Source organism: Chironomus tepperi, unplaced genomic scaffold, assembly GCF_022539635.2.
Source record: "Chironomus tepperi strain 1889 unplaced genomic scaffold, CSIRO-AGI_Ctep_v1 contig_363, whole genome shotgun sequence".
Lineage (NCBI taxonomy): Eukaryota > Metazoa > Arthropoda > Insecta > Diptera > Chironomidae > Chironomus > Chironomus tepperi.
The window spans coordinates 87,764-115,762 of record NW_027226485.1 but is presented as its reverse complement, the minus strand read 5'-3'; the positions used below and the strand labels follow the sequence as shown (position 1 = coordinate 115,762).

General features: G+C 30.5%; 2 protein-coding genes across 3 annotated transcripts; one reads left to right on the top strand and one right to left on the bottom strand.

Annotated features, from left to right (window-relative positions):
• raw lies at nucleotides 1-25,855 on the top strand. 2 transcript variants are annotated; one of them, XM_070646437.1, is made up of 10 exons: nucleotides 1-226; nucleotides 706-797; nucleotides 21,743-21,825; nucleotides 22,733-22,841; nucleotides 22,900-23,152; nucleotides 23,308-23,522; nucleotides 23,588-23,752; nucleotides 23,811-24,223; nucleotides 24,467-25,251; nucleotides 25,357-25,855. In XM_070646437.1, the coding sequence occupies exons 2-10, from the start codon at nucleotides 778-780 to the stop codon at nucleotides 25,510-25,512; spliced, it is 2,199 nt and encodes a 732-aa protein (XP_070502538.1). In that variant the 5' UTR covers nucleotides 1-226; nucleotides 706-777; the 3' UTR covers nucleotides 25,513-25,855. The 2 variants fall into 2 exon arrangements, with proteins under 2 accessions (XP_070502538.1, XP_070502537.1); XM_070646436.1 differs by lacking the exons at nucleotides 1-226; nucleotides 706-797 and adding an exon at nucleotides 3,922-5,260.
• On the bottom strand, nucleotides 25,848-27,997 carry LOC139095171 (zinc finger protein 260-like). Its single transcript, XM_070646443.1, has 5 exons — nucleotides 27,635-27,997; nucleotides 26,761-27,497; nucleotides 26,546-26,696; nucleotides 26,406-26,488; nucleotides 25,848-26,294 (listed from the first exon to the last, which is right to left on the bottom strand). The coding sequence occupies exons 1-5, from the start codon at nucleotides 27,924-27,926 to the stop codon at nucleotides 25,920-25,922; spliced, it is 1,638 nt and encodes a 545-aa protein (XP_070502544.1). The 5' UTR covers nucleotides 27,927-27,997; the 3' UTR covers nucleotides 25,848-25,919.
• Nucleotides 27,998-27,999: the final 2 nt, after the last annotated feature.

The window sequence follows — 27,999 nt, the reverse complement described above, 5'->3', positions numbered from 1 at the left end:
TTAAATTAAATCAACAATAAATTTTGTGTATTTTGAGTTATCGACCATTCTATTGATTTTTATTAATGAAGGTTTTTTAATTAGAAATAAAATCTTATTGTAAAGTTACTTAAACATCACGGATTTACCATTGTGCAATAATTAATGCATCACATAGCATACAATAAAATTAAAATAGTGTCAAGACGTGAACATTGAAAAAATTGATCTCAAAAAGCATCTCAAGGTAAGAAGAAACAAAGAATTTTATGCTTTCATTCACTACTTTCTCTCAAGGTCATTGATATTTTACAATCCTTTGTTATTTCGTCCTCGTATTACTTTGTTATCGCAAGCAATTACTTTTTATTGGATGTTTATGGAAGTTTCAAGTTCAAGCTCGTTTTTCTCGATGATAATGCGCTCTACACGGTCATATGACGTCATTAATAAATTTTGAATTTTTTTTATCCGTTGAGCATTGAATTCTCTAGTCACTCCATTGCAAAATACTGCATTGCACCGCAAAAGTCACTTTAACATTTTCCCACAAGAGAAAATTTGCCTAATTGACTTTTTTCGTGAGTCGAGGAGTGAATTATGCATGAATCAGAAAACTACCTTTTATTGTTTGTGGCAAAAAAAAAGTAATATAAACTTGATGATTAACATGTTAAGAGTATCAAATAAAATTGTATCTCAATTTTCAATCCATTTTTTCCACAGACTAATCAAATTTTAAATGACTAAGGAAAACTAGAGCGCATTGACCGGCGCTTTGACTACCACACAAAATTGATGGCTCGGGAATTCTTAAGGTGAGTCATTTCATGATCGTTGAACTTTTTTCAAAATGTGCAAGTCTTTCAAATTTCGTTGAACTGCACAGCAATCAAGCTAAAAGCTTTCTTCTTTATTTGAAATGAGACAAAAAGGAATCATGTGGCACAAAGAAAAATAAATCATCGCATAAGTCACGTTAATATATTTCTGTTAATGCTTATTTCATCGAACATGCTTTTGTCATTACTATTAATTATCATATGTTTAGCGAATGAGTGCCTAGTATCAATTTTCACGTTTAAGAATAAATAGAATATGTAGAATTAAACTTTTTCGTTCGATATTTTTAGCTATACCATATGATGATGAAGTGTTTACATTTAGTTGTATCCCAAAGCACACAACATTTTCGTTTTCTTTTTTTTTCTATTTTAAAAAAAAGTGTGTATTTATATATTTTTCACCTCTTAACATTTTGGATATAAGCATACACATAGGCTTGATCAAAAATGATATTTTAAACGATCCATCAATTTCTGATCATATCATCTCAGTAAGGGGTAAATATACTATAAATTATTACCATAATGCGATGATGACACCAACTATCGATTTAGTCTTCACGCACTCATTGTTGTCTGTCGTTATCGCACAGCAAGACAACGAAGACATTCATCCAATATAATCCGTAGAATTGATGAAGGACTATTGTATTCTGGTGAATAAATCAGTATAATTGTCTAACTTTTTTTGAAAGAATATATTGAATTACAAATCAATTCCTTCTTTTCTATGAGATCATTCAGATGGTGTGTCTAATATTAAGCCTGAGTATTGGATTTTTTGTGGTACTCAATATAGTTTGAAATTAAAAGCTGTTGTCCTTAGAATATTTGTGCCGAATAAAGGAATCAAGTCCCAAAATCCCAATTCCTGAATTGCCATCATTTGCTCACAACCCCTACAAGATTAAAAATATATTATTTTTTGCCAAATAAATCCGATAAGTTTAATATTTATACCTTCATACTCACGCATGTATTTAAATTTTATCATGTCCATCTTTATATATGGAAATAAATAATCGCAATTTTGGATATAATAGGATGAGAAGTATGAAATCTGATATGAATAATTATATTTTTTGGTATTATTGTAACTAGTCATTAACTTCGTTAGTTCTACGGAACAAAGAGTTTGTGAATCATAAGCTTAATTTCACTTAATCTAAGTCAATTATAATCTGAAGATTATAAAACTTCAAGTAATGATGGATTATCCAAATATGAGAATTTAATCTCTGACAGATTATCATGGATTAATGCACAAAAAATAAATTATTTACATTTATGACATTTGTTATTAGATTTTTGTGCCACAGTTTTTAAAACTGACCTTCAATTGCCAAATTCAATTTAAAGTGCTACGAACCAAGGATTAATCAATTAGCTTTGACGTTTTTTGGGATGTTTTTGTAGCAATTTGTGTCTCTGACATGATGCATACCCTTGAAATGTACATGTGTCTAATGTAATACATTACTGACGATTTTGATAATGTATACATGCAGAATATGATTTTTTTATCTCATAATTCAGGAAATAAACATGGGCGGAGGAAATGCGCTAATACTAGCTATACTATACACACTCCCAATCTCACAATCTTTCTAATTTTATACAATTTTTGGTCAAAGATTCACAGCTTTATGTTCGTGTTAATTTAATACTGCCAATCTTTAAATCTCGTCAAGAGAGGATAAATATCGTCAAAAAAAAATGAGAGAAAAATTTATTAATTTCCGACAATCTTTAACCAAAAAAATATGCAAACAGACATGATTCTACGTAAAAACTGATCTTTTTTCATGAATGAAAAATATTTTTCCTTATTGAGTGGGACGATATTTTTCATCTCAGGTGTTTATGAGCGCTAAATGAATTTTTTTTTACATCCACACGTGTTAGACTTTGTCTCATCGCTCTCTTCTGTAATTAATATGATGTCATGCGGACGAGCAAGCAAGAATAAAAAAATAAAAGTTTTTGATATCAAACATTTTGTGCTCAACATAGCTTTCTTGTGTCTACAATTTACAATTCTGAATTACAAAAAAATATTGCGTACTTAAAAATTTTTACATGCTGGTATGTGTCTGTGATGATCTCATCGAGATTTATTTTATAAAGCTCATAGTGATTTTTCATTTATAAATTCTCTACAATTTTTACAGGAAGAATATTTTTCTACTCTAAAGAAATATTTTCTTCATGGCCGATGTAAGAGAGTACTTTATGGTCAATCTCGTGATCGTCGAGAGCGCATATTCCTAGGAATGAAAAGAGGTGATGAGATTTGAAGGGTTTTTAAATTTGAAATTCAAATTCTCTAATTTTGAAAAATAGCGGTCAAAAATTATTTGAAAATTGACTATGGAATTTAAATTGGCCTTAAGGGGCGTTGAGTGATTATGTCCTAGAGGAAAGCAGTTGTTTGGGAGTTGATGGGGGTTGGTTCGGTTGGAAAATCTGATTCAAAAAGCATGCTCAATATTGTGAGCATATTCATGAGCATGCTCCTTCTCTGTTCGGGGAATTAAGTGAACGACCATTTACTTCTATTCATTTTTATATTTAAGCTTACTTAGGATACATACATTTCAAAATCATGTCTATAATGACAAAATCTAATCAAATTAGATCAAATAAATCAATATTTGTAAGAAATCAATCAAACTCAAATAATGAATATAAACTGAGAAAAAAGTCTCATCTGACCTTAAGTCACTAGACAAACAGATGTAAACATCACAATAATTTTGAGTAAAAAAAATGCTAAAAATTTTCATAAAACTCTCGCGGAATAGTGAAACTGTATAATTCGCACTCTACTCTTTTCATGTGTGTATACACAATGATATGAAAAACTCTCTTACACGCATCGAAATAAAATATATGAAAAAAAATAAGAATTCATAATAACATTTGTGTGCGGAAGATATCGTCATCGCATATACTCTTGTGCAATTTTTTTTAACATACTCGCTGTTCATTCGCTCTGATTGTGTATAGGCAAAACGGTTTCTTTTTTTCATACAATATTTATTTTTTTCTGCTTTTCATTTTCTTTGCGAGTTTCATTCTCATATACTATTTTAGTTTCGCTCTGCGCAACAACGTGATCGGTTGTTCATTTTCTATCGCTCTCATCGCAATTTTTTTTTATAATATTTTTTTTTTTTATTATTCAATAATAAACAATTTTTCATTTTCCAAACTAAACTGTAAAACAAATTGATTTTTGTTCCTATGCTTCTAAAGTGTCTAGCGATAACAATCGTATTGTGGAAGCATATAAATATTTCTCACGACAATTGCTTGTGGTCTTCAATTGTATGGTATTTTTTTAATATTTGATAAAGAAAAAATAAAAGTGTATTTAAAGGAAAATCCTCGCTTTATTTTATCGATATAACAAGTGAACGTGAATCAAAGCAGTTCTTAAGATTTTTTGCAAATATAATAAAATATAAATTGAGCGCGCAGAGTAAAAGAGACAGAACTAAATGTGAAAAAAAATAGCAAACTACGAGATAATTTTTTTTTTTTTGTGAATATTTGTTTGATGAGCAAACAGTTTAAAAAAGAAAATATCCATTGGGAAAGTGGAAAATATAAACAGAATTCTTTTTGTTGAGGAGGTATTTTAAAAATAAATCTCGTCACCCCAAAGAAGAAAAAAATAAGGAAGGAAGAGACTTTAGAGAGAAATTCTTATAAATTTTTTAGTTAACTTATTAGTAATAAATCTGTGAGACGTTGAGACGACTCGTTGTGAATGAGACTCAAAAAGAAAGAAGAGCAATTAAAAGAACATAAAAGGTTCTCATCAAGCTACACATACAGCTGTAGTGTGCGGTCTCTCGGACGTGATTTTTATTACCGGTCTGTTGATCTAATAATTGATTTTTAAATGCTGAATTAACAGAAAAATAAAAGAAAAATCATAAAAAGAGTCGCTTGAGTGGAAAAAAGAAATTGAAAGCTATAAATAATTATATTAATCTCTTCGGACCATCTTGAGATCATCGACTGTGTGTGAAATTTTCTTTCAAAACAAAAAAAAAGAGGATTTTTTTTTATTTTATTTTATCGATTCCGCCACATGAGATCATCAATAATATTGAGAATATAAATGAAAAATACCTAAAGGAAAGCTGAAAGAAGGAAACGAGAAGATAACTGTTGAAAGATTTCAGCTTGTACATAATTAAAAAACTTCATATAATAAAAAAAAATTAACAAAAAAAAAGCAGAGTATGGAGCTGTGAATACAATTTATGATGTGCATATAAATGCGATATTGATGTGCTAATTGTGGAAACCTTAAATCACACAACTGTTATCATGGACAACGGCTTCATTCAACGTCCAACAATGCTCCATTTTGAGCACATCAAACATAGCCCACAATGTCATGAGGCTTATACTTTTATCAGGTAATAATAAGAAGACAATTTAAAACTTATTTTTAAAACATATCCGTGGCTTATGTCTTTTTCGAAGAGACAAATAATATATATAAATTTATGAGATGCTCGTCGAGATGAAACTTGCCGTTATCAATAACTAACACCTGTTGATGATGAATCATTTTCTTTTCTATATTCCATATGTTACTTCGATGTGTGTTTTATTTAATTTTTTTTTTTTGTGTGTCGTTTTAACAAATTGAATTTTTGTTGCTTAGTCGCTTGTGTGAATCACATCTAATTAATACATGTGATATATCTACATCATAAGTTGATGTATAGTCAACAAATAAATTTTCTTAAAATTAGCCATCAACATGCAACGTCTATCAGAAATCACACACAAAAAAAATAACTGGTTAATGTCAATGTGGTCATTTTGTGGTTTGACGATAACGCATTTCTCACTGATATGATACCACAAAAAGTTCTTATTTGATTAATAACGGTCAAAAATTATTTGAAACCACAAAAACTTCCCATTTGAATAATAACGGTCAAAAATTATTTGAAATTTGAAAATGGCGTACATTGATCACTTCGAAAAGTTTTTTGACTAAATTTAGAATAAGGAAGTGACTGATCGTTACTATATTTGGTTACTGTGATCTATGACCTGGCAATGACATTTTAAATGACTAATTGAACAGAAAAAGCTAATAATAATGTAAAAATTCGTGACAGATAGACAAATGAACAATATAACTCAATTTCCATCCTGAAAAAAGCTCTTAAGAACACAATAAAGCTTTAAACCACAGAGCAAGGTTTGTCTATAATTGTGGTTGACTTCTTCTTAGCATATAGTCATGTCAGTCAATAATTTTTGCACAAAATCACCAGTTCACACATGTGACAAGGTTAAGTTCAAGAATTTGTCCTTGCTGCTTGTTTTGGAAACGTGTAATGGACTGAGAAAAGTTGTTATACCATGTTTGTCGCATGCGAGAGGACAACAAGAAGATATTGTACACAAAGACTTTAAATTTTTATATTTCTCCACTTCCGACATTTCCGCATTTCATTCTCAAAGCGAATCTCAAGTATTTTAAATGATTTAGATTTATTTCCATTTGCATGACAGACACGCAGTATTAACAACATTCTCACTTTACTTCCCGCTTTATTGTCACTTTGTATTGCACTTTTAAGTCATTATTAATAAATTCCCTTTTTCCATATACATAATAATAATAATAACATGCAATTATTCGCATATGAACTTGTAACTGACAAAAATAGCAGCGAGAAATAAAAAAAATATTATTTATTTATATAGGTATTGAGGAAGAAATATTTGATATTTTAAATTTTAAACATTCCAAATCGATTCTCTCATATTTCGATTTTTGCATTTAAATAGCTTTTAGACAATTTACATATGAAAAATTAAACACGAAATTCCGAAGCAGTGTAAAGCCGACATCGACATCGCTCGACTGTTAAACCGCATTGATTCGCATTACGTCATTTTCACAATATTTATAACTGCTCTGTTGCTTTTTGGTCAGAAGGCTCATTCTATGTTTTATTTTCTTTTTTTGCTCGCTGCTTGCTATTAAGTTATTAATGCCATTCTGCACCTCAACTTTATTTATAAATATATAAATGTAATTCTACAAAATAGTACATGTCACGAACCACAATAATATCTGTCTGTATGAATTTGACACCAGCAAAAACTATAATAATAATTACATTAGTTTACATCACTCGACTGATGTGTTTACATATAATAATTTAAATTGTATACAATGTGACGTATTTCATTGAGCCTTCAAAGCTACGTCCTTTTCTTCATGTAAACAATTGTAAATGAGATTTAATTAAAAATTTTTGTTCTCTTTCAAGTTTACCTTAATGTCTGCCAAAACGTAAGCAAATCGATCGCAATTTTTTTACTTTTTACTTTCCATCTTGTCATGAATTTTCACATAAATAAAAGAAGTAGAAGAACTAAACAAATGGAAGGCTCGTAACATGATTCAAACAAAAGTTCTGCTGCTTACGTCTAACAAAAAATTTCCGATTAGTAATGCGAATAAAAATCGATAAAATATCTCGTTAGCCTTAGAGCTTTTGAACTTAATTGGATATTTCTGCATGCAGATCAATATCGTTAACTCAATTAAATTTGTTTATGAATCTTACAATGCAGCATTCGAATATCTTTATATTGTTAATTTTGTATTGAGATAGGTGTGGGAATTTTGCACTTATGAACAGGGTTGGGATCTTGATGTTGGTTTAAAAAGCTCAAATTGAGGGAAAGGATTGGCAATAGCAATTATTCTTATCAGATTTCAAAATTAGACTCGAATTTGTCGATTCCATTCATTTCACAACAAGATCTAAACTAACTTTGAACTCAAGTCTTCATTGAATCCAAAAGTAATGAGATTTAACCTCAAAGAATTCGTATAAATCTCAACAACAACTCTGCGAAATGTATTTTTATTCCAATAATTCTCAAAAGCATCTTCACAAACAAATAACAAAATCAATTTGTCAGAATTCCATTTTAATCGAATTATGCTCATGTCATTAACATCACTTAACATTTGGCTTATCGTATTTATTTCATTCAACTTTATTATTTATATGATGATATAAAAAAAAACTGCATCATGTACAGCTTTCTTGTGTAAGGTTAGTGATTGATATCCATTAATATACTGTTCATCATCACTATTATGGATTCTGACATTATGCAATTAAAGTTAACGACTTATGGAGATAATGATAATCGGCAGAGAAGAAACGGATTTAATATTAATGGAACCAGTTTAATATGGCAAATTTAATTATTCCATTAATAATCTCAAGATCTATATGAAAAAAATAAATATAATAAATATCTTGTGGTTTTTGTTAGCAACTGTAGAGTTCATTCCACTGTAGGTGATGCAATGACGTATACTTCTATCATTAGATAAAATGTATTGATACTTAAATGTCTGATGGGGTTAATGAGTACCACAAATCATTTATTCGATGCTTTTGAATGAGCTATGATTTAATTCTGAAGATATTAATCTCTGCAGTGCTTCAAGCTATTGTATTCTTGAGATGATGCTAGGGGGTTGTTCACAAGTGATGTCTATTATTTAACTTGATTTATTGGCTAAGAATTTGAATTTCCAAGAGTCGAATATCCTCTCGTTAGTCTGAAATGTTTAACATCATTACCCAACGACCCCCATACTAAGGTGAGGCAATGATGTATCTATTAAAAGAATTTTGAATACTAAAATATGATTATAGCAAAGGTTTTTTATTTGTTTATATGAAAAACCATTTTAATTTACAAAAAGAACTCACATTCTGTGAGATTTAATTTTTTATAAGGAATTGACGGTATTTCTTTGAAATGACGAATGGATCGTTAGAATCTACACAAAAAAATTTTTTTGTTACTTTATTTTTGGAAATAGCAGATGATTAGATTTATTCAGTAGAATTGTTTGGGATGCTAATTGAGTTGTGAGTAATGATGAATTAATCCCGTTTTCGTGAAATTAGTGACTAAAAGGCTTAAAATGCCATAAATTGTAAAAAGAAACTACTTACATTTAAGACCACACTTAAATGCTACCTGTGAAAATTTGAAATGAGGCAATAAATCACATTTTAAGAGGCATAGAGTAATTCACGACGAGCTTGTCTAAATAAATGTTTAAATCATTTTCTATTTAACATAATTTGAAACAGTTAGTTTTTGAATAGCTTAATACAATGAACGGTAAATGTCGGATATGGATCATGTTAATCTTTTTTCTGTTTCGTCATCATTTTTAATAATGCATTGAACTTTTTTCCAACAAAGTAATGAGTACATACCATGGATGATATCATTCATCTTTATTTTCTAGACATATAATTAACGAAAATTGAGCGCACATTTCAACAGTTGTATAAAGCCCACGTTGAACAGCATTCAAGCATTTTTAAAGAAGGAAAGAAAATGTCTTTTAATGATGTCATGATAACTCCATGTCATGACTTATACTCATTAACCCACGAATTAAACAAAAAAAAATGATTTTCTTTTTTAATCGGTAAAAACACCGTGATAATTGATTTAGGGGCGGTTATTAAAATGGATGAATAATTTCAAATTCGTAAATTTGCTAGTGAATCAGTTTATGATCTCATACATCTTAAATTATGAGAAATAATCATATTTAAGTTCCATTGTTTAAAGTGTGTAATCAAAAATAATTTAACCGCAAAAAAGATCAATTGATTATAATCAAATAAAATTGTAGCTAAGAATAGCGGATTAGTAAGGTATTATATCATATGAATAAGGATGAGATCATGTGATATGTATTTCCTTTTTATTTTAAAAGTACAAATGTATTATATGAGGTTGTTTGGGATGATAATAAAAATTAGGGAGCATTTGTTTATGACTTCCAATTTTTGGGCACCTGCCACCAAAAAGCTGTAAAACTTAAATTTTTATAGCTTCTTACAAGCTTACATCAAAGATATTAAATAAGAGCTTCGAGTAGCTCTCCTTGTGGTCATTTAATTTATAGCTAGCCATTATCTCCCACATCTAAAAAAGTAGCATTCGATTATTTAGTTTATAGGATATTTAGATTATCGAGGACGATATTCATTGAAATTCATTTCTAAATGATCACACTTGTGGGTGATTCTATGAGGTCATGTGCTTTATTTTACTATTTTATTATCACATGATATTGAAAATTTTGAGTGCTTAAATTCCATCATTTTGATAAGCTACAGACACGCTCATTTAGGTGAGTATCCTCATTGTCTATTAGAGGTTCTAGTTCATTTGTAGAACATGTTAAATCACAAAAGATGAGACATACCCAAAATGAAATTCCTTAAAAATATAGGACAAGAGGCGGGTCATACAAACCCAATAGACATCACTTGTAAACTGAAAGCTATTACTCAAATAAATTGTGTACACTTAAGTACATCTAAGTGGGTGATAAAACGAAGTTTTTGGAGAAAGCTCTGACTCTATAGGCCTATACAATTGAATTAAATTTACTTAATGCGACATGATTGATGGAGTGTTGATCTGGATGTCAATGTTAAAATTACAGCCTATGAAATGTCAAATTTATGATGACAACATCAATTAGTTCCGTAGAAAGAAATATATAACTCATTGAATGATAATCTAGCGTCAGTATTAGACTTGACTTTGTGTTATACACTTGTAGTTTTAAGATTTTAAATTATTTTTACATCATGTAAGTGAAAAGTGAATTTGAATGATTAAAGAAGCTTTTCATGACTTTATTTGAAATGCTCGTGCAGTCATAAATCCGGAAGAGTCATTTACAAAAATATCGTATATCATCTCATTAGAATAATAATATTCGATCATCGCGTAAAATTAAAGAAAGCAAAAAAATAAAAAGTATAAGAACGAATGCCATATGTATATATATTTTCTAAAATAACCGTCCGATGATTTAATAAACAAGGCTCGTGAACTCAATAATAAGTATGAGGATATCAAACAAAAGTGATTTTTCATATTCTTTCTTTTTAATTCCTCCTTTCGAGCACAACAAAGTGAAGATTAAGCGATAAAAAAATGTATATATAATATTTATTTGATTTTCATTTCAACTTGAGCGCCTTTTGTTGATATTGACTAAAATATAAATCGTTTCTTTCTCATCGCTTTTCTTCCATCAAAACGCCGACCCTATAGATCTCTCATACTCAAGCTTTTTTTATTTTATATTTGATAGTCGACATTAAGTGAATAAAAGAAACGAAAACCAACGAGGTTAAAAGTTTTTTTTTCTTCTCTCTTCTTTTATTCGAAATTCATTAACAAAAATAAATATGATGTCATTTGCCCCATTCGAGTCGGTCGCGTAACATGTGTACATATTGTTTATTTTCATTCAAAATGTTGAAGGTGCTTTGGCTTCACACACCGAGATACATAAATATTTTGATTATAATGCTGCTGCACAATATTGTTTATAAATATAAATTATTTATATTTTGGATGTATCGTAACCTCTCTTTTTTTGACTTTGGCTTTTTCTCTCGTTTCCTACTTTACTCTCAAAGTGGCCTTGTCACATAAGCCACCGCTTATCTTCTGTGTCGAATGCTACACGAGCGTATATAAAACAATATAAGCCCTACTATCACTCCCGCCCAAACGATGATAAATATTAAGTGTATACACATTATTAATGCTGAAAAAAAATCAAATTTTGCAAACAAAAAGAGTAAGGCTGACGTCAACTTTTTTTTTTTCATTTTTTTGAAAAGCTCTTTCTGTTCATTAGCGATAAAAAGCCAATTTTTATGTTTTCTCTTCCAATAGAAACAGGAGGTCATATCAGTTGTAAATTGTGGCTTTTATATTCTTTTATCTATTTCATATTTCATCGATTGTTATTTACGGTCTTTTCGGTGGTCATAGATTATATACTAAAGTTGACATTTAAACACTTTTTCGGGGGTAACATGTGTATAACGTCCAATTTAATGGCCAGACAAATGTTAAGTGGACTAATGTTTATTTCCGTTACTTCCTGGTGATAACACAGAGTTGAGGAGGTGTAAGTGACTATATCTGATAAAGGATATCAATATTTTTATAGACTATGTATCTCGTTAGGTGTATCTCCAAATTTTGAGATAATTGCGTACAGATAGTGCGACTTTAATCTATTAAGACGATTTTAATTACTAAATTTCTGACTGTGTTAAGTCAAAATATCGCAAATCATAAAAAAGTTAGTCTACAACTCTCAATTTGCTTCTCAGCAGAGGCCAATTTTTGGAGAACCTTAACCAATCTTAAATTGAAGTAAAAACTCGAAATTTCGTTGATAATTAGCTTTCCGAAGTAAATAACGATTGTGAATCATTAAGTTATATTTTTTTTAATGTGTCCGAAAACACTTAAGACATCAAAGTTTAATTGAAGCAGAAAGAGCTGTTATCTCTTCGAGATATGCCATTGACATACATTGTAAGATACAAGATGAGTTGCCAAAAATGTCTTTGAATAATTTTTTGTTCAGCATTTTAAGTTTGGACTTTAAAAAACTTCTTTTAGTGTAGAAAAAAGGTCGCATAACTGACACATTAATGTACTATCATTGATATATTCATTCTTGTTGGAATATTCGAGTGGAAAAAAAAGATAATGAATTTACTGAAGTATAACAATAGATAAGTAACAAAGGAGGTATGACATCATTTGTAATATTGAACAAAAAAAGCCAATGATCTTTTCAATTTCAATAGCCATGTATAGGATTTGTTTACTCTCTTGCAAGACAATCTTTTTTAAATGATGAATATTTCTTCCTCTTTATAAAATAAGATATTTTTGCCAAATCTGACTACATATTGTGTAAAATAAAACTAGGCAAGAAATCATTTTGGGTATACGAAAATATTTATGGTTATTGTTGTTTTAATTCACAAAAAAAGAGAGTCTACAATCATATTTTGTGTCTCCTCGATTTGTGATTTGTTTTGGCTCTTTTTTTACCCCAACCTACAATTTGTCGGAGCGTTTATCTTGCTTGTTAAAAATGACAAAAAAAAATATCGGTGATGATCTGTGTTTTGTTTAGCTTTATTATGCCATCTTTTTGGTAACAAGGTGGATGACATACGAATGATTTTGAAAAACACTTAACGCCTTCAGTTAATTCAATTTCAATGATATCTCAATACGCAAAAGATGAAGCTTGTCGTGGTCATTTGCAAATAATGTACAGCACTTAATGGCGGGAGTGGACTTGAAGTTGTGTAATACTCGATAAAGTATGTAAATACAGCAGGAGCAACGTTATGTCTGAACAATCCCTCAGCCTTAAGGTTGATGGAGTAAAAGAGAAATGATAATCCTTATTGTGTGCTGAATGCTCTCATATGTCGCGTGTTTCTGTTTTGAAATATTACCTCATCATTTCTTAACACTTCTCAAATTATCCATGAATACTTTAATGTTTCGCGTATGATCAATAGCTTAATAGATGAACTTCCTATATTAGATCATCGCCACATATTCATTAAGCAATTAAATTTCAAAATTATTAACTGACTTGGGTCAGGCATTGTTTAATCATCATCAATCATACTACTAATCAATTATATTTCATGTCTAATGGAATTTAAAATTTATTGAATTATAAAAGATTTGCTTGTTAAATTGGTGATCTAATCTTGTATATTATTTATATGCTTTAGTGCTCGGTCTTTCTCTTTTTCTTATAAATGACATCATAAATTGAATATAACGACCATATATGATCAAATTCCTTGTAGATCTCCTAATAAATTGAAAAAAAAATTGTTAATTAAAATAAGTTATTGTAGAAATTTTGGAATACAGAAAATTGCGTGGATGCTTTTGTTTCCATGATTTTGACTTTATTGTTTCTTTGACCGACGAAGAAAACAAATAAGCTTTCATGTCTAGCTGTGCGATCCATTGAAGGAGAAAATTAAATTGTCAAATATTAAATTGGAATTATCTTTCTAAAATGAAGCATCCAGCCTTGTAGATTTATTTTTAAGCCTTGATTTTTTCATCCTAACTCAATCAACTGTGAATAGCCTTAGGGCAGTAACACAGACTAAAATTGGATTAATGGATCAACATGATTTATTTCATTTTTAAATTGATCTAATGACTTAGAAATACGTTTGAATTCTTGCGATTTATTCAGGCTTGGAAGCTCTTGATAAAGCTCATAAAAATGTTTTGCATTAAGTGACCATAAAATCCCATTTATGGCATTCATAATCGCTCCTTTGAAACTGACAATAATCCACTAAAATTAATTTCATGTTATTTAAGGTTTCAAAGAAATTTATTTCTTTATCTAAAGGACATAAGTGAGTGACTTGGCCACAAAAAAATGATCATAATTAATGTAGTAATAAAACAGCATGTGTTAATTTTATTTATGATATAATTCATAACAATTTGTATAGCTTTAGACCCAATCAATGTGTCGCAAAAATTTATGATACACAGGTCATGCGAGTTTATTAAAAAATCGAGTGAATTAGGACGTTAACAATACGTTGTGTAAATCCATAAAGATTTTTTTTTTTTTTCGCGAATAACGAATTCTTTTGTGTATCAATCAATGAAGCATAAAAAAGAGTCTTTATATACATATATTGTCAGTCTATATTATATACAATATTCTTTCCTATATGACTTCACATTAGCGGTGGTGTAGTTTAGCAGCAGTAGGTAGATGTATGTGGACAAAATTCCAAAGCGTTAATATCACCATGCCAAAGTTAGTTATGAAAACAAAAATGGTAAAAAAGATCTCATTTCAATTTTTTTTTTTATTTCTTATACAACATGATCTCATCGTAGGCTGTCAAGTATGAGGTTGTTAGACTAATTAATTGACAAATTAATCTTACTCTTTTTTCATTTGGCCTTTAAATTAATATTTTTTTTTTTGTGTTTGTCTCTTTAAATAATCTTTATTACTTTATAAGGTATTGACTTGTGTCATAATGTGACTCTATTTGACATCATCATGCAAAATAAACAGCTTCTAGTCATTTGTCGACAGTAACATCAAATTTTCTTGGTCGATAATGTTTCATTAACACATTGTTAATTATTTTTTACTATTTAACATGAGAATAAAAATAATCTACGGCAACGACCGTTGACAAGCCTTTCTTTTCTTATTGGCTAAAGCGTTAAGTGAATTAAATATGAAATGTATATCAAATTAGTATTTAAACTCCTCCGTCATAAAAGTGATGCGCATATTTATCAAACGAAATAATGTTTACTCTGGCCTTGTTTATGTCAATTCGTCTTGTTTATGTTGTTTATCATTGAATACTGTTTACGCATTTAAATGGCACCTTCAGAGCAGTTTACAACTGTTCAAGCATTTTACTTTGGATACAAAGTTTTGCATTGTTTCATTGTCAAAACAGCTCAATGACTTAATTCACAGTTGCTAATCTTGACAGGTAACTAGAGCAGATTAGGCGTTGATGGAATTTTCGGCAAATAATAAAGCAAATACAGTTTTTGGACTTAAGATTGTATACTTTTCAACAACTTAATCGGAATAGGAATTTAATCTGTTTTTTGAAATTTCTAATCACATGCTTTTATCGCACTCGTTTCTTAAATAGAAACTATTCTTGTACATGACTTGCTGTTGATGTTGCAAACATCAGCACTTGATCAGACGCCGTCTAGACCAAGAGTCAGTGCACTATGACTTCAATCTAATTACATGCTTCATATTTCAATGGAAATTTCACTCCGGAAGCTGACTGTATCCATAAGAATAGACATAATATTTGCAAGTAGTAGGAGAAAATTAAATAAATGACTTGACAATGTCTAAGTTATGTTAACATGATATAAAGATGTAATAATAATAAAATGAGAACATATTTCATTAACAATACGGGAGTGGATGAAATAAAATTTTCTCTTGTAAGGCGCCGAGCTCGCTAGTGTTTGAACAATATTCAAGATAACTCTGTTTTGATGTTTGTCTTACCTTAATATACAGATATGCTTTATAGTTTTACTATCAATATTTTTAGAAATGGAAGTATGAGTGAAACTAGTTATTAAATTGCTAAACGGCTTTTTTTCATAAATTTGGCACACAAATCTTCTGTCTAAGATTCTTCAAATGATATGTTGTCACAATGAATCTTTCTCATAGCTTACAATCGAATGATTGATGAGATTCGCAATGAAAGATGTTTATAAAATTCAGGGTTGATATTTAGGTCAAGTATAATTGTTTGCTTACCTGTATCCAAATCTAGCACGCATCAATTGCCGATCAGAAATGAGCACGTGTCTTTAGCTCGTCTGTAAACTGTTGTATAAGATCTCCTGATCTCTATTTTCTAAAAATACTTTTAATTAAATTTAAATCCACAAAAATTCTCTGAATTCTTGACACAATTCCATTTTCCGTCAGCTTAATTGCAATACCGTCCTAGAACTGTAAATAAAATAAATACAAAAGACAAAAGAGCGATGCAATTTTCGATTTTCTCAGAGTTGTGAGGGATTTACGGAGGAAAAATTTTTTTTATAAACAAATTAACGCTGATCTGAGGAAAATATATTTCGTATGCTAATTCCCACGCATGAATTAAGGCAAGAAGAAAAGAAGTGTTTAAATTTAAATCTATGATAAAATTCCTTCCTCTTTTTTCTCGCTCATTCTCATCTCATTTTAACTGGCTTCACTCTGACAAAACATCGTAACTTAAATCGTGACAGAATACTTTTCAAATGGTTTATAATTATAATGTCAGTGCCTTCTAGTATGTCACATTGAAACATGAAATCGATTTTATTTATATTGTTGTGAAAATAAATGAGAAACTTGGCTTTTGTTGATTCTATAAAGCCATTCATTCATTCATACTTCATTGCTTCATTGTGTAAATGAACTTTATGCAATGCCTTTCATGTAACCAGCATGATACATTTCCTGCATTTTTTTCCATCCTTTCTTATTCTTTACTTCTCTTTTTTATTTATTTTAAAAAGTTGTTGCCATTATTTTATATTGTTATGGTACTTGTTGAACTTGAAGCTAGAGAGATAAGAAATCAAAGAATTTATTCCGAGCAGCAGGGATTAACTTGGGATTTGGTTGGTGTATATGCGTCTGAGTAGTGAGTAAAAGTTAACCTCAAAATTAACAGGTGGAAATTATTCAGCTAAACTGAAATCTTAGGATTTGAACTCACAATCCTTCGAGATCAATAATCTGAATTTCTTACTTAAGCTAATGATTCTAAATTAAGCTAGTTAGCACACCCTATCCAGATGATGTCTTGAAGCATAGCTTAACTCATTTCTGAGGAAACAATACCCTGACACACCAAAAACATTTTCCTAGTAAAACTGCTCTAATTCTAAATTTCATCGACCATGACATCATCTTAAAACGCTTTAAAAGAACTAATTTATACAAGTGTCGCTCGGGACGGAACGAGTAAAAGAAAGGAATGAAGAAAAACAAGAAACATTGCACAAGTTCTCATAAAATATGTGCAAACTTCAAGCGAAAGAAAAACGACGTTCTATTAAATTAAACATAAATGCACGACTGATTTAGAATTCAGAGAGGAGATGATGGAGACGATCTACAACAATACAAAAAACGTTAAACACAAACTTGAGAAAAAAGAAATATATAATTTTTCTTTATCGTCTCCCTTTTTTCTGCTGTGTGTACACATATATGCTTTATTCTTAGCTGTATGAGCTCATCGAATTTTGATTCTCTCATATAGCAATTTCGCTCTCTATAATCAAGCTCTCAATTCTCATACTATATATTCAACATGTGACTACAGTGCATTGAAAGCGTAAAAAAAAGCATGTACGAAAGCGATATAAGAAGAAGGAAGTTTGTTTGAGATATAAAAGAGATGTATACAAATATATTTGTCCGTTTTATGGAGACCGGGGTCGAATAATGTTTACATTCTCAATCTAATTTATTTTATGTGATTTCAATTGAATTGGAATGAAAAAGAAGCTTAATAGCACTTTCATTACCTGTGGATAGGCGTCTGGTATTGCTTAGTTACTCTTTTTCTCACCTTTGAGGTTAAATTAAATTTATTTCTCATTTTTTTTTAATTTTGTACCTTTTTGTTCCTCTCTTTCTGACTATAGCGCGCAGAGATAATATAATGAACGAGGCAGTTGCTTGATTGTTTGTAAGAAAACCTTTCACTAGAAATTGATGATCTTTTCACAGAAAATAATGAAATGCTAACACCTACGTACTTGCTATACTATAAATTTTCTTCTTTTATTCATAGTATTACTATGAGTTGTTGAGATCACACGAGATTCTTAAAGGAATTAAGTCAAAAATAGAAATGCTTTGGATATTCTGAATACATAGCATGTCTAGCACATTTAAATATTTTTTTCTTCTCATTTTCTCGTTTTCTACACGAATCACCATAAAATATGGGATTAAGTGTCACAGCAGCGTTTTGTTTGATGTGCAAATATTATTGATGATTAAGTAATCTTTAAATCTTTTATCTTAATATATGGAACGATGTTATTTTGTTCAATTTAAACAGAATCTTTACATTTTGTTTGGATTACTTAAATGTATTTTTTGGTCTTTGTTTGCTGGGTGGTCGAATAGGTAATGAATAATAACCGATTATTGATTGTGATCATAGAGTGCCTCTTCGATGAAATCATAGTTATTTAGACTGTAAATGTATACGTTCAATTATTTTTTTTTTCGTGAAAAATAGCCTGTAGATACACAAAGTTATAATGACAGTAATAATAAGTAGTATTCTTCATAGAAAAATGATTAATATTACTGCCGTAAATTACGAATGAAGTGATAAAAAAAAGCGTATAATAAAAAAATAAAAATATTCCACACCGCATCACATGTGAAAGTAAACAAGTAGAAAAAGACTCAATAACATGATCGTAAATAGCGATGCATTCAGGTTGAAAAATAGTTTGTATACAATAAATTCAATGTCAAGCTCTGGTAGCAAGCTAAGATTTTTATTATAATCCTTTTCTGAAATAATTCTTTTTTAAGGTCAAAGAATCGACAAGCTTATTATTTTTATATACTTTTTGATGACTTAACTACATTCGATCATCGTCGATTATCCGGTAAAAATCCATTGTCTTCCATATTGTGCTTATTTGTCATTCAGGTTGTCAGGGATGGCACAATATTGTTTTGTAGAAAGTCTAGTTGTTGCCCGAGTGACACAATTCGGGGAACCGCATTTTCTGACCTAAATCAGCCTTCACGGTACCGCCAAAGCCACTTTGCATCTTGCCGTCATTATAACGACGGTGCAGTCCCTAGCAAAGTCTACAAGTTACCCATGACATCATTAAACAGCCAGACTAACAATTAAATCACTAAATCCTACATCTCAACAAAGACATCTGTCTCTTACTATCCAAATTAAGCATAAAAGTGCCTCTTTTATCTCAATAAGTCACAGAGTAGCATCTTAACATCACAAGTGTTGATGTGCCAATTTTAATTACTTCATTCGAGTCGCACAAACTCAAATATTATTTTAAGAATAAAAGATCAAAGGATAGACTGAACTTTAAGTAGTAATGGAGCCAAAATTATTCACCTCTGGTTGAACATTTTACAGCACTAGGAACAGTTAAATAAGAATACTTAAAATTATAATTTATATTTGCCTAATAAAGATCTTGAAATTGATTCATCCTACACAAATATTTGGAGATGCTATCATTTTGCTAAATTTATTGGAAATAGGTGTAACGGCTGTTTTAACAATGGAATAACGATCTATTATTAGTTTGGGTATTTTTCTTTGTAGTTCTGAATCTCTTTGCACTGCTGGATTAGGTATGAGTGGTGATGTCCGATTGTTTACTCAATTAGAATCTCGTGAACAGCACGATGCAGTAAATCTCATTTTTTGCCATATAAAAGAGGAGATGGGAAACAACCATCAATGCCTGATCGCCACCACAGCGACAAATCGGTGCTCTAATGACTGCATTGTGTTGCTCTGGCCTTTGTTCTAATGATCCTATTAATCTTCATCCCTAGTTTTGTAAAACATATGGCCTGCCTATTCATTGCTGATCCAGCGATAAAGAAAGTACATTTTATTCGATAGCAGTTAATTTTTATTTGTAGTACAATCTAGAATAGCCATATCGTCAGCAATACAAAGTGCGATACGTTTGTAAAACGTAAATGCTATCGTATAAAATACACAGCACATTTACTTCTCATATATGCAAGCAGAAAAAAAAAATAATTGAAATTTATTTAGAACGTAGACAGATGTTTACAAATGATCAAACAAACAACTGACTGGAAATGACATCATGTTACGAATAAATATAAATTTTCATTGGAGAATAATTTACTGAATATGTCACATGTGTCAGCTACTCAATACGCGAAATGTTCTATAGAATGAAGATGATGACTAAAGATTCTCATTCCAAAAAAAGGTGGGAATCATGTGACGAAGGCGCTAAAAATGTAATTCAAATGTAAAAGAAAAAGTTAATAATTAAATTACCATGTCAATCACTAAGACTTTATAGTTTAAAGATATATGAAGTAAATTTCTATCTCCCACACAGACATTTATTAATTTTGAGTTCTGTACCACCTTACTCAAATAAATCCCACAAATGAACTCATTTTATGCACAAAATTATTGAAAAGCATTCATTTTCGCCTTTTTTAAAAAAGAATAACAAGGCCAAATATTTATAATAACTGACCGATCAATCGTTACGATGACGACATTGAATGTGAACTGGAAGTGTTCATTACAAATGCTAAATGTAAGCAAATGATTTCATATCAATAAATATGTACAATGGATTCAAATTGCTGGGGTTTGTTGTGTGGCAAAGAGCACCGAACTTTATCAAGGTTTTCTGATTTATATTTGCTGGCTGCAAAACATCGTCAATTATTTATACTTTATGCATTTTATTACACGGATAAATCTTGCAAAGCTTTTATTTACGCAAGAATGAAATTGATTGACCATGAAATAGAATCGATCATCATAGTGATGATCATCGCCTTCACTTGAAAATTGTGATTCTCTTTTTTCATTTACAAAAAAAAAAATCTCAATTTTGCTTTTTTTGCAATCTTGAAAAATTTATTTTGAATGCTGATTTCACCCTCACATCATCTATCCTGCTCTCAATTGAAATGTATGCATACAATATGTCTAGTCTAATCGAGGTCGTAAAACACCAGAAAGATCTTTATTTTTTATTATTTCTAATAAAATTAAATAGCTTTCAGTGCGTTACTGCTATTGCTACAACAAACTTGCGGTTTGAAGTTTGTCTGTAAGTTTAGCAATACTTTTGGATATGATTCCTTGATGATCTGAATCTTTGATCAGAAAGTATCGAAAAGTCCAAATAACCGATTGAACCAATTCAAACCGATTCATTTAATTCAAATTTTATAGAACCGTTATTTTTTGAATATTTTTTATTCGTTAAAAGCTCCTCAACTTGACACTTGAGTTGATCACGAGTCATAATCCCGTGGTTTACGTATTGTTGACGTTAGATGCATTATGATTCACAGATGTTGTTGATGAATTGCAATTATAATAACGTTAAAATTCACTTTGCAGCACTTGATTTAAAGAGATTTTTAATTAAATAATTTTTTAATTGATTTCAATTGAGAATCTCTTTAACTTACTTGTACATTTCATCTTGTCAATTTATAATTTTTTTTATATAATTGCTCATATGATAATTTATTTCAATTCGTGCCTATCCATGAGTTGCGATAGATGAATTAAAATGCGCAATTACAACAATTTAAAATAATTAATTAACTGTTAATTAATTGGCATTTTCTTCTTCCTACTATCTTTCAGGGAGGCATCATCTGTATGGAATTCATCGTCATCAGCACATGATCTTTTTTACCAATTGAACCTTAAGCCGACTGACGAACAAAGTGAGTTACTTTTTTTTACAGTCATAAAACATCTTATTAGTCTATAATTATTTTGCGGTTATTCATCATGCGGACATTTTTATGGGGATATTCTGTTGATTTAAGTATCGTTCACGTTGATTCGCGGATCATTTAGAGAACTCAACAGCTAGAAATTTAAAGGCTTTTAGAATATCCTAGGTGGGAAAAGTTTGCGTCATAGTTACGCATGTACAGGAAACGTGAATCAAGTAGAGAAGTTTAGTTTTAAATTTAGTCATTGCTCATCTGATTAGCGAAGTTAGCGGGAGTTGAATCTAATAAGGATGCATTCTAATTTTTGTAAGTTAATTAACTGACTTTGTTGGACTATAACAGTGAGCAGTGTGTCATCGACCAATAAATCAATTATTCGCGAATGTCGAATTTTCAGAATTACTTCCAGTGCCCTTCATTGTTATACGTTCGTGCCAAATGTCCATAAATCAAGAAACTATTTCCGATGATTGTTAAAATTCTTGTGAAATTTTAGTGTGGCCAATAAAAACAGTCATTCATAAATGAAGCGCTAATTACGTATGCCTGGAAAATTACAAGAGTTGATTGTATAATAAAAATGTTTATTCTTTTCTTTCAACTTGAACGATACTTTTATTCCTTACTCAATTCAATTAAACATCTTCCGCAAGTGAATGATGGGGGACATTCGTAAATGACGTTCATTATTAGTGATACTGAAGCATGCTTGTCTTATGAAATTTGAAGCAATTTTAGAATGTTAATTTACGGGATCCAAAATTGTTGCTTTAGTGGACGTCATTTACGTACGATCCCCACGTAAACATTTTCATTAAATCACCAGCACCAGCTAAATAATTAAATTGAATTTGATAATTTTACTCATTTACTTTTATGATCTCATTTATAGTCAATGACATGCTACGTAATGCAAAACTCTACACAACAAATGCAAGATTTTGCAAAGGATTATCATTTGGGGAATTTGCAGTGTTAGCTGCAGATTATCGGAAATTTAGGTATGTAAACTTTAGACTTAAATTTATGGAAATAATTAATTAAAATTCATTTATTTAGTCCTAAAAACAGTTATAATGGAAGCCATTCATTCCAAATCACCTCATTATCGCCGAAAAGTTCATTACGGGTCAAAAAACAAATATTTATCGATCAACAGCAACAGCGCTTACCTACGACAAAGGAAAATGCTGAAGAATCAAAAGTGGAAGCACCGGAAGTATTTTTGGGAGGTTCCTGCAATCCAACAACATGGAGAGCAGATGTGGCGATTCCTGAGCTTACGAAACTTGATATTTCATTCTTTAACCCGGTAAGTTCCTTTTAATGATCAACTGCATTCTTGATTTGTCAACGGTTTTAAATTATTTGAATTTCTTCCATACACATTTGAGAAAATTCAAATATATTTTAACCGTTATAAATTTAATATTGACTAAATAATTAATTTAAACTTATGTTAAGCAGCAAGTGTCACAGTGGACTCCAGAGCTTATGCAAATGGAACATCGAGCGAAACAAAAAGCTCGAATTCTATTCTTTGTAATTGACTCAGAGACACGAGCATCAGCAGGGGCTATAGAAGTGGCTCATCTGTCAGGACAAAATCAAAAACCTCTTATTCTAGTTTTACATCCATACAAGAGAAATCAGAAAATTTTTAACGAACCAATTTCTGAAGAGTGAGTAATTTGAGACATAAATACTTTCTACATGCTTTCTATTGTGATATTTCATCATATTTCAGAGAATTCCTTGATCTTTCTCGGAATCAAAGATTACTGAGGCAATTAGTAACACGTCGTGGAATTAGAGTGCATGATAATATTCTTAAAGGCTTACAAGTGATAAAAGATGTCTTAGGTGGCGAAGGACCTTACAATATTCCAAAATCGCTGGGTTCTCGCTTACTGTAAGTATTAGAAGTTAATGTGAGTTAATAAGCATACTAATAATTTAATTTCGTGTAGTTCCGTCCGTCGATCATTCGATAGAGTAGTAACAAATAACGAAAGTGGTCTTACATTGAAACAATGCAATCAACAATTATTGTCGCTTGGTTACCGTCGAGATCTCGTGTCGAGTGAGAATTTAAAACGTATTTTAAGCCTGGTACGGGATGTGCTAAATAGTCGTAATGAATCAACACAATTAAGCTCAACTGAATCATCATCATCATCATCATCATTTCTATCGCAATCATCATCGTCGTCTGAGATATTGGATACTAATTCTGAGACAAACAACATCACATTTGAAGAATTTTGTGTTATTTCCTCATATTTATCTGTATTACAACAAGAGATAGAAGAGAATACATGTGTATCGCCGATTAAAGGAACAAATTTACCGCCACCACCGATTTATCTTACAAATACTCCAGGTAAATATATAGTCTTAATGCTTAACATTCAATTATCGACTTGAGATCTATTTCCAAATACACCACAAGGTGTTTATGATTTCATGCATGTCTGATAACATCGTGATTCTTAATGTCTTTTGTCGCCTTTCCGTAAACGTTTTTTATAGCTATTTAAATTAGTTATGCGCGTTATAATAGATGATTATGATAATAATAAGCATCAACAACTAATGTTTATATCTTCGTTTATTCCTTCTATAGAGGTTTTGAATCACTACAGTAAACAGTGCTCGCAAACAGACGAGAATAATACAATCGTTGGTATCTGTCCGCAACAACAAAATCATCAACAACGTCACTCGATGTCAAATAAAAGCTTTACAATTGAAGCTAGCAAAAGTGAATCTGTCTTAATGATGTCCAATTCAAATGGTCCGAGAAGTGACAGCAGTCGTGACAGTGGAACATCATCACCTCAGCCTAATGAAAATAATAGATTATTAAATGGTTGTAGTGGAAGTTCTCTAAACACAAAAATGTCATGTACTTATCGTCGAACGGATTCAACAAGAAATCAATTAGAAGATGAGTTTAATGATATTGACAGTGATTCAAATGATTCAGTCTTTAGTACGAGTAGTTCGCTTGACGAGGATCTGATGCATGAAGTTAAGGATATTTATTTGGGCGGTAGTTGTATGCTGAGATCAAAATGGCGACGTGAAATTGCAATTCCATATTTAAAGTCTAAAAACATTTCCTTCTTCCTTCCAACAATTCACGATAACTTAATTATGAAAGAATCAAAAAGGGTGAAAAAGAATATAAATGGAGGCTATAAGTTGGAAGAAATTGGCGCTTGCGAAGAGTCACCAATGTTTAATCCACGAATACTCGATTCAAGTCGTGTCTTACTCTTTGTAATTACGAATGAGACGAGAAGTTTAGCTCCAATGACATTAGCTGCACACTACATTGGATTGGCTTATAATGTTGTACTTTGTGTACAAATGATACCGGAAAATTGTACAATTGGAAGTGATAAGGTAAGATTTAATTCTAATGTCCAAATTGACAGTTGGACAAATGACATCATCGTGACTAATTTAATTTATTCTCATGTCTTCTTTTCATTTTCAATTGACATACAGCTAACGTCTACAGCAATTAAAGATTACAATCGTGGCCGTGCATACTTGAGAGACTTAGCCGAGCGTCAAAACATACCTGTATTTAGTGAGATTAAAGAAGCGCTAGATTGCGCTATCGATAAAGTTAAGCTTTCTAAACCTCGATGTTCTGTTTAAGAACTAACAAAAATTTGCATTTTTTGGATGCGAAAATCATATATGAGAAATTAACGAAAATGGAGATTTAGTTCCGTTTTTTCTATGGAACAATTTAATTTTAATTAAACATAATGACACATAATTGTACATATAGCTTAATTTTAACAAAAAAAAAAATGAAATATTTTAATTATTTTTTTTTAAATCTTAAAAAAATCTAAAAACAAGAAACTAGACAAAATTAATAAGTCACAACCCAAAAGTTAATTAAAACATGGACATTGTAGAAAATATAGTGAAAAAAATTCTCTGAAATTAAAACGTCATAGAGTCATTAACTTTTAAATACACAATTTCAAAACTTTGGTGTTTTATTCTCACTTTTTTACAGATTAATTCATTATTATTTAGGTATTTAATTAAATTCATTGCTCTACAGCTTCATCATCCTCGTCTTCTTCGTCGAAAAGCTCATGATAATCGTCTGTGGTTTCAATAATCATTCCTTCTTCTGATTTTTCCATGCCGTCCTCAATCTGCTCTTCAATCATTTCTTCTACATCAATTTCTCCCTCTTCAACCTTTGATAACATCATTCCTTGTGCTGACATCTGCTTTTCGACAGTAAACTGATTGATATCTAGTGCGGGTGGTTGGAATTTTCTTATTTTCTCAAGAACTTCCTCAAATTCTTGATCGGATAAGTGACGTTTATGATGACTAATTATGTGAGCCTTGTAGGTCTCTTTTCTAACAAAGTCTGAAGCACAGTAGTCGCACTTCATCAAGCGTAATTTGAACTGTAAATTGAGAAGGAAAATGTTTTTGTAACGTATATTTTGAATTTAAATTTTTAACTTAACGAAAATCTTCCGTTAAATTTTTAAATTTTGAACAATCGTTAGACTTACATGAACATTTTGAATGTGCCGTTTTAGATGAGATGACTTGTAATATTTGCTATTGCAGATTGTGCAGGTAAAGTTTTTCTCGCCTAAAATTCAAATAATTTATTAAAATTGCATCACAAAGGATAAAAGAACAGTCTTACCAGTATGATAGAGCATATGCATCTTTAAATAGGATTTATTAACAAAGCTTTTATCACAGTGAGTGCATTTGACTTTTGCTTCAGGCTGATGATAACAAACTGTATGGAATTTGAGCGATCGTTGAGTTTTAAAGTATTGTCCGCAGTAACTCTACAGAATTAAATTTCTTATTAATGAAAATATTAATTTACAATAAATATAAATACGAACTTACACATTGGTAAGGCTTTTCAGTACTGTGAGTGTCCAGATGCTTTTGAAGATTACTAGACATGCTGAAACCTCTATTACATATCTGACACACGTGTGGCTTTTCACCAGTATGCGATCGGTTGTGCAGGATCAATTGATAGCGATTCTTGAAGCATTTTTGGCAGATATCGCAATTAAAAGGCTTTTCGTCATTAGAATGTGCTGTATTTAAATGTTTACGGGCTTCTTCCTTGGAACTGAATGTCTGATCACATTTTTTACACTTAAACCGAGCTTCTCCTTCATGCTCTGCTTGATGTGCTTCATATTCCTCTCGAGTTACATTTATTTTTCCACATCCACACTGATACAACTGCATTTGAGATATATCAGAAACTTTTCCTTCTATTGTTAACTGATCAGTTTTTTCCTCAATAATATTGGTCAAATGCGCTCGTCTGTAATGTCGTCGATAATAATCCTTTCGGTCGAAGGTTTTAGGACAAAGATCACAACTGTAAATCGTCCCTTCATGTTCTATACTTTCAAGTTTAACTCGTTTTGTCATATTTGCTGGATCATACTTAGTATTATATTTATAGTCACTACCATCGTCCGTTTCTTCATCATCTTGTGGATTTTCACAAATCATTTCCTCCTCAACATACTCAATATAACATTGATCATCTATTGGTAATTCCTCTTTAATATTACCTGAACCGTCATCAACAAGACTAAATTGTTCAACATTCTCCGACTCTATAAAGATGTAAAATAGCATAGTTAATACAAATGCAGACAATAAAGTATCTTACATAACTAAGAGAAAATACTTGATCTTTGATTATTGTATCACTTTAATAACTTACAGTAAGCTTAATTATCGTAAATCTTACCAATATCATTATCATCATTCTCTTGTTGATCAAAGGACTTGGCTACTTCCATACATTTCTTCTTAAATAAGTAACAGAACTTTAGATCACCTAAACATGATGAACAGATCTTTGTTATGTCTTCATCCTCAGCAGAAATGTTAAAATTGGTCACTTCCAAATAACAAGTATTAATTTTTATGAAATTTGTTGAATCTGAATCGATTGCGACTTCTGAACTAAATTCATACAAATCCTCCTCATTCTTTAGTACTTGCAGACAACAGCGACACGTTTTAAGTCTATCAATCATCTCGATTTATGATTTAATTAAAATATTTTAATAAAATTTACTTTTATTGACAATAGCATCAATTTATTGAGAA

Bases quoted from the DNA above. Each gene is read 5' to 3' on its own strand.
- raw (XM_070646436.1), top strand. From the start codon at position 5,169: ATGGACAACGGCTTCATTCAACGTCCAACAATGCTCCATTTTGAGCAC. The intron at 21,826-22,732 runs GTGAGTTACTTT...TCTCATTTATAG, and splicing joins TAAGCCGACTGACGAACAAA to TCAATGACATGCTACGTAAT. The intron at 23,153-23,307 runs GTAAGTTCCTTT...TATGTTAAGCAG, and splicing joins ATATTTCATTCTTTAACCCG to CAAGTGTCACAGTGGACTCC.
- LOC139095171 (XM_070646443.1), bottom strand. From the start codon at position 27,926: ATGATTGATAGACTTAAAACGTGTCGCTGTTGTCTGCAAGTACTAAAG. The intron at 27,498-27,634 runs GTAAGATTTACG...ACATCTTTATAG, and splicing joins GAATGATGATAATGATATTG to AGTCGGAGAATGTTGAACAA. The intron at 26,697-26,760 runs GTAAGTTCGTAT...TTAATTCTGTAG, and splicing joins CTGAAAAGCCTTACCAATGT to AGTTACTGCGGACAATACTT.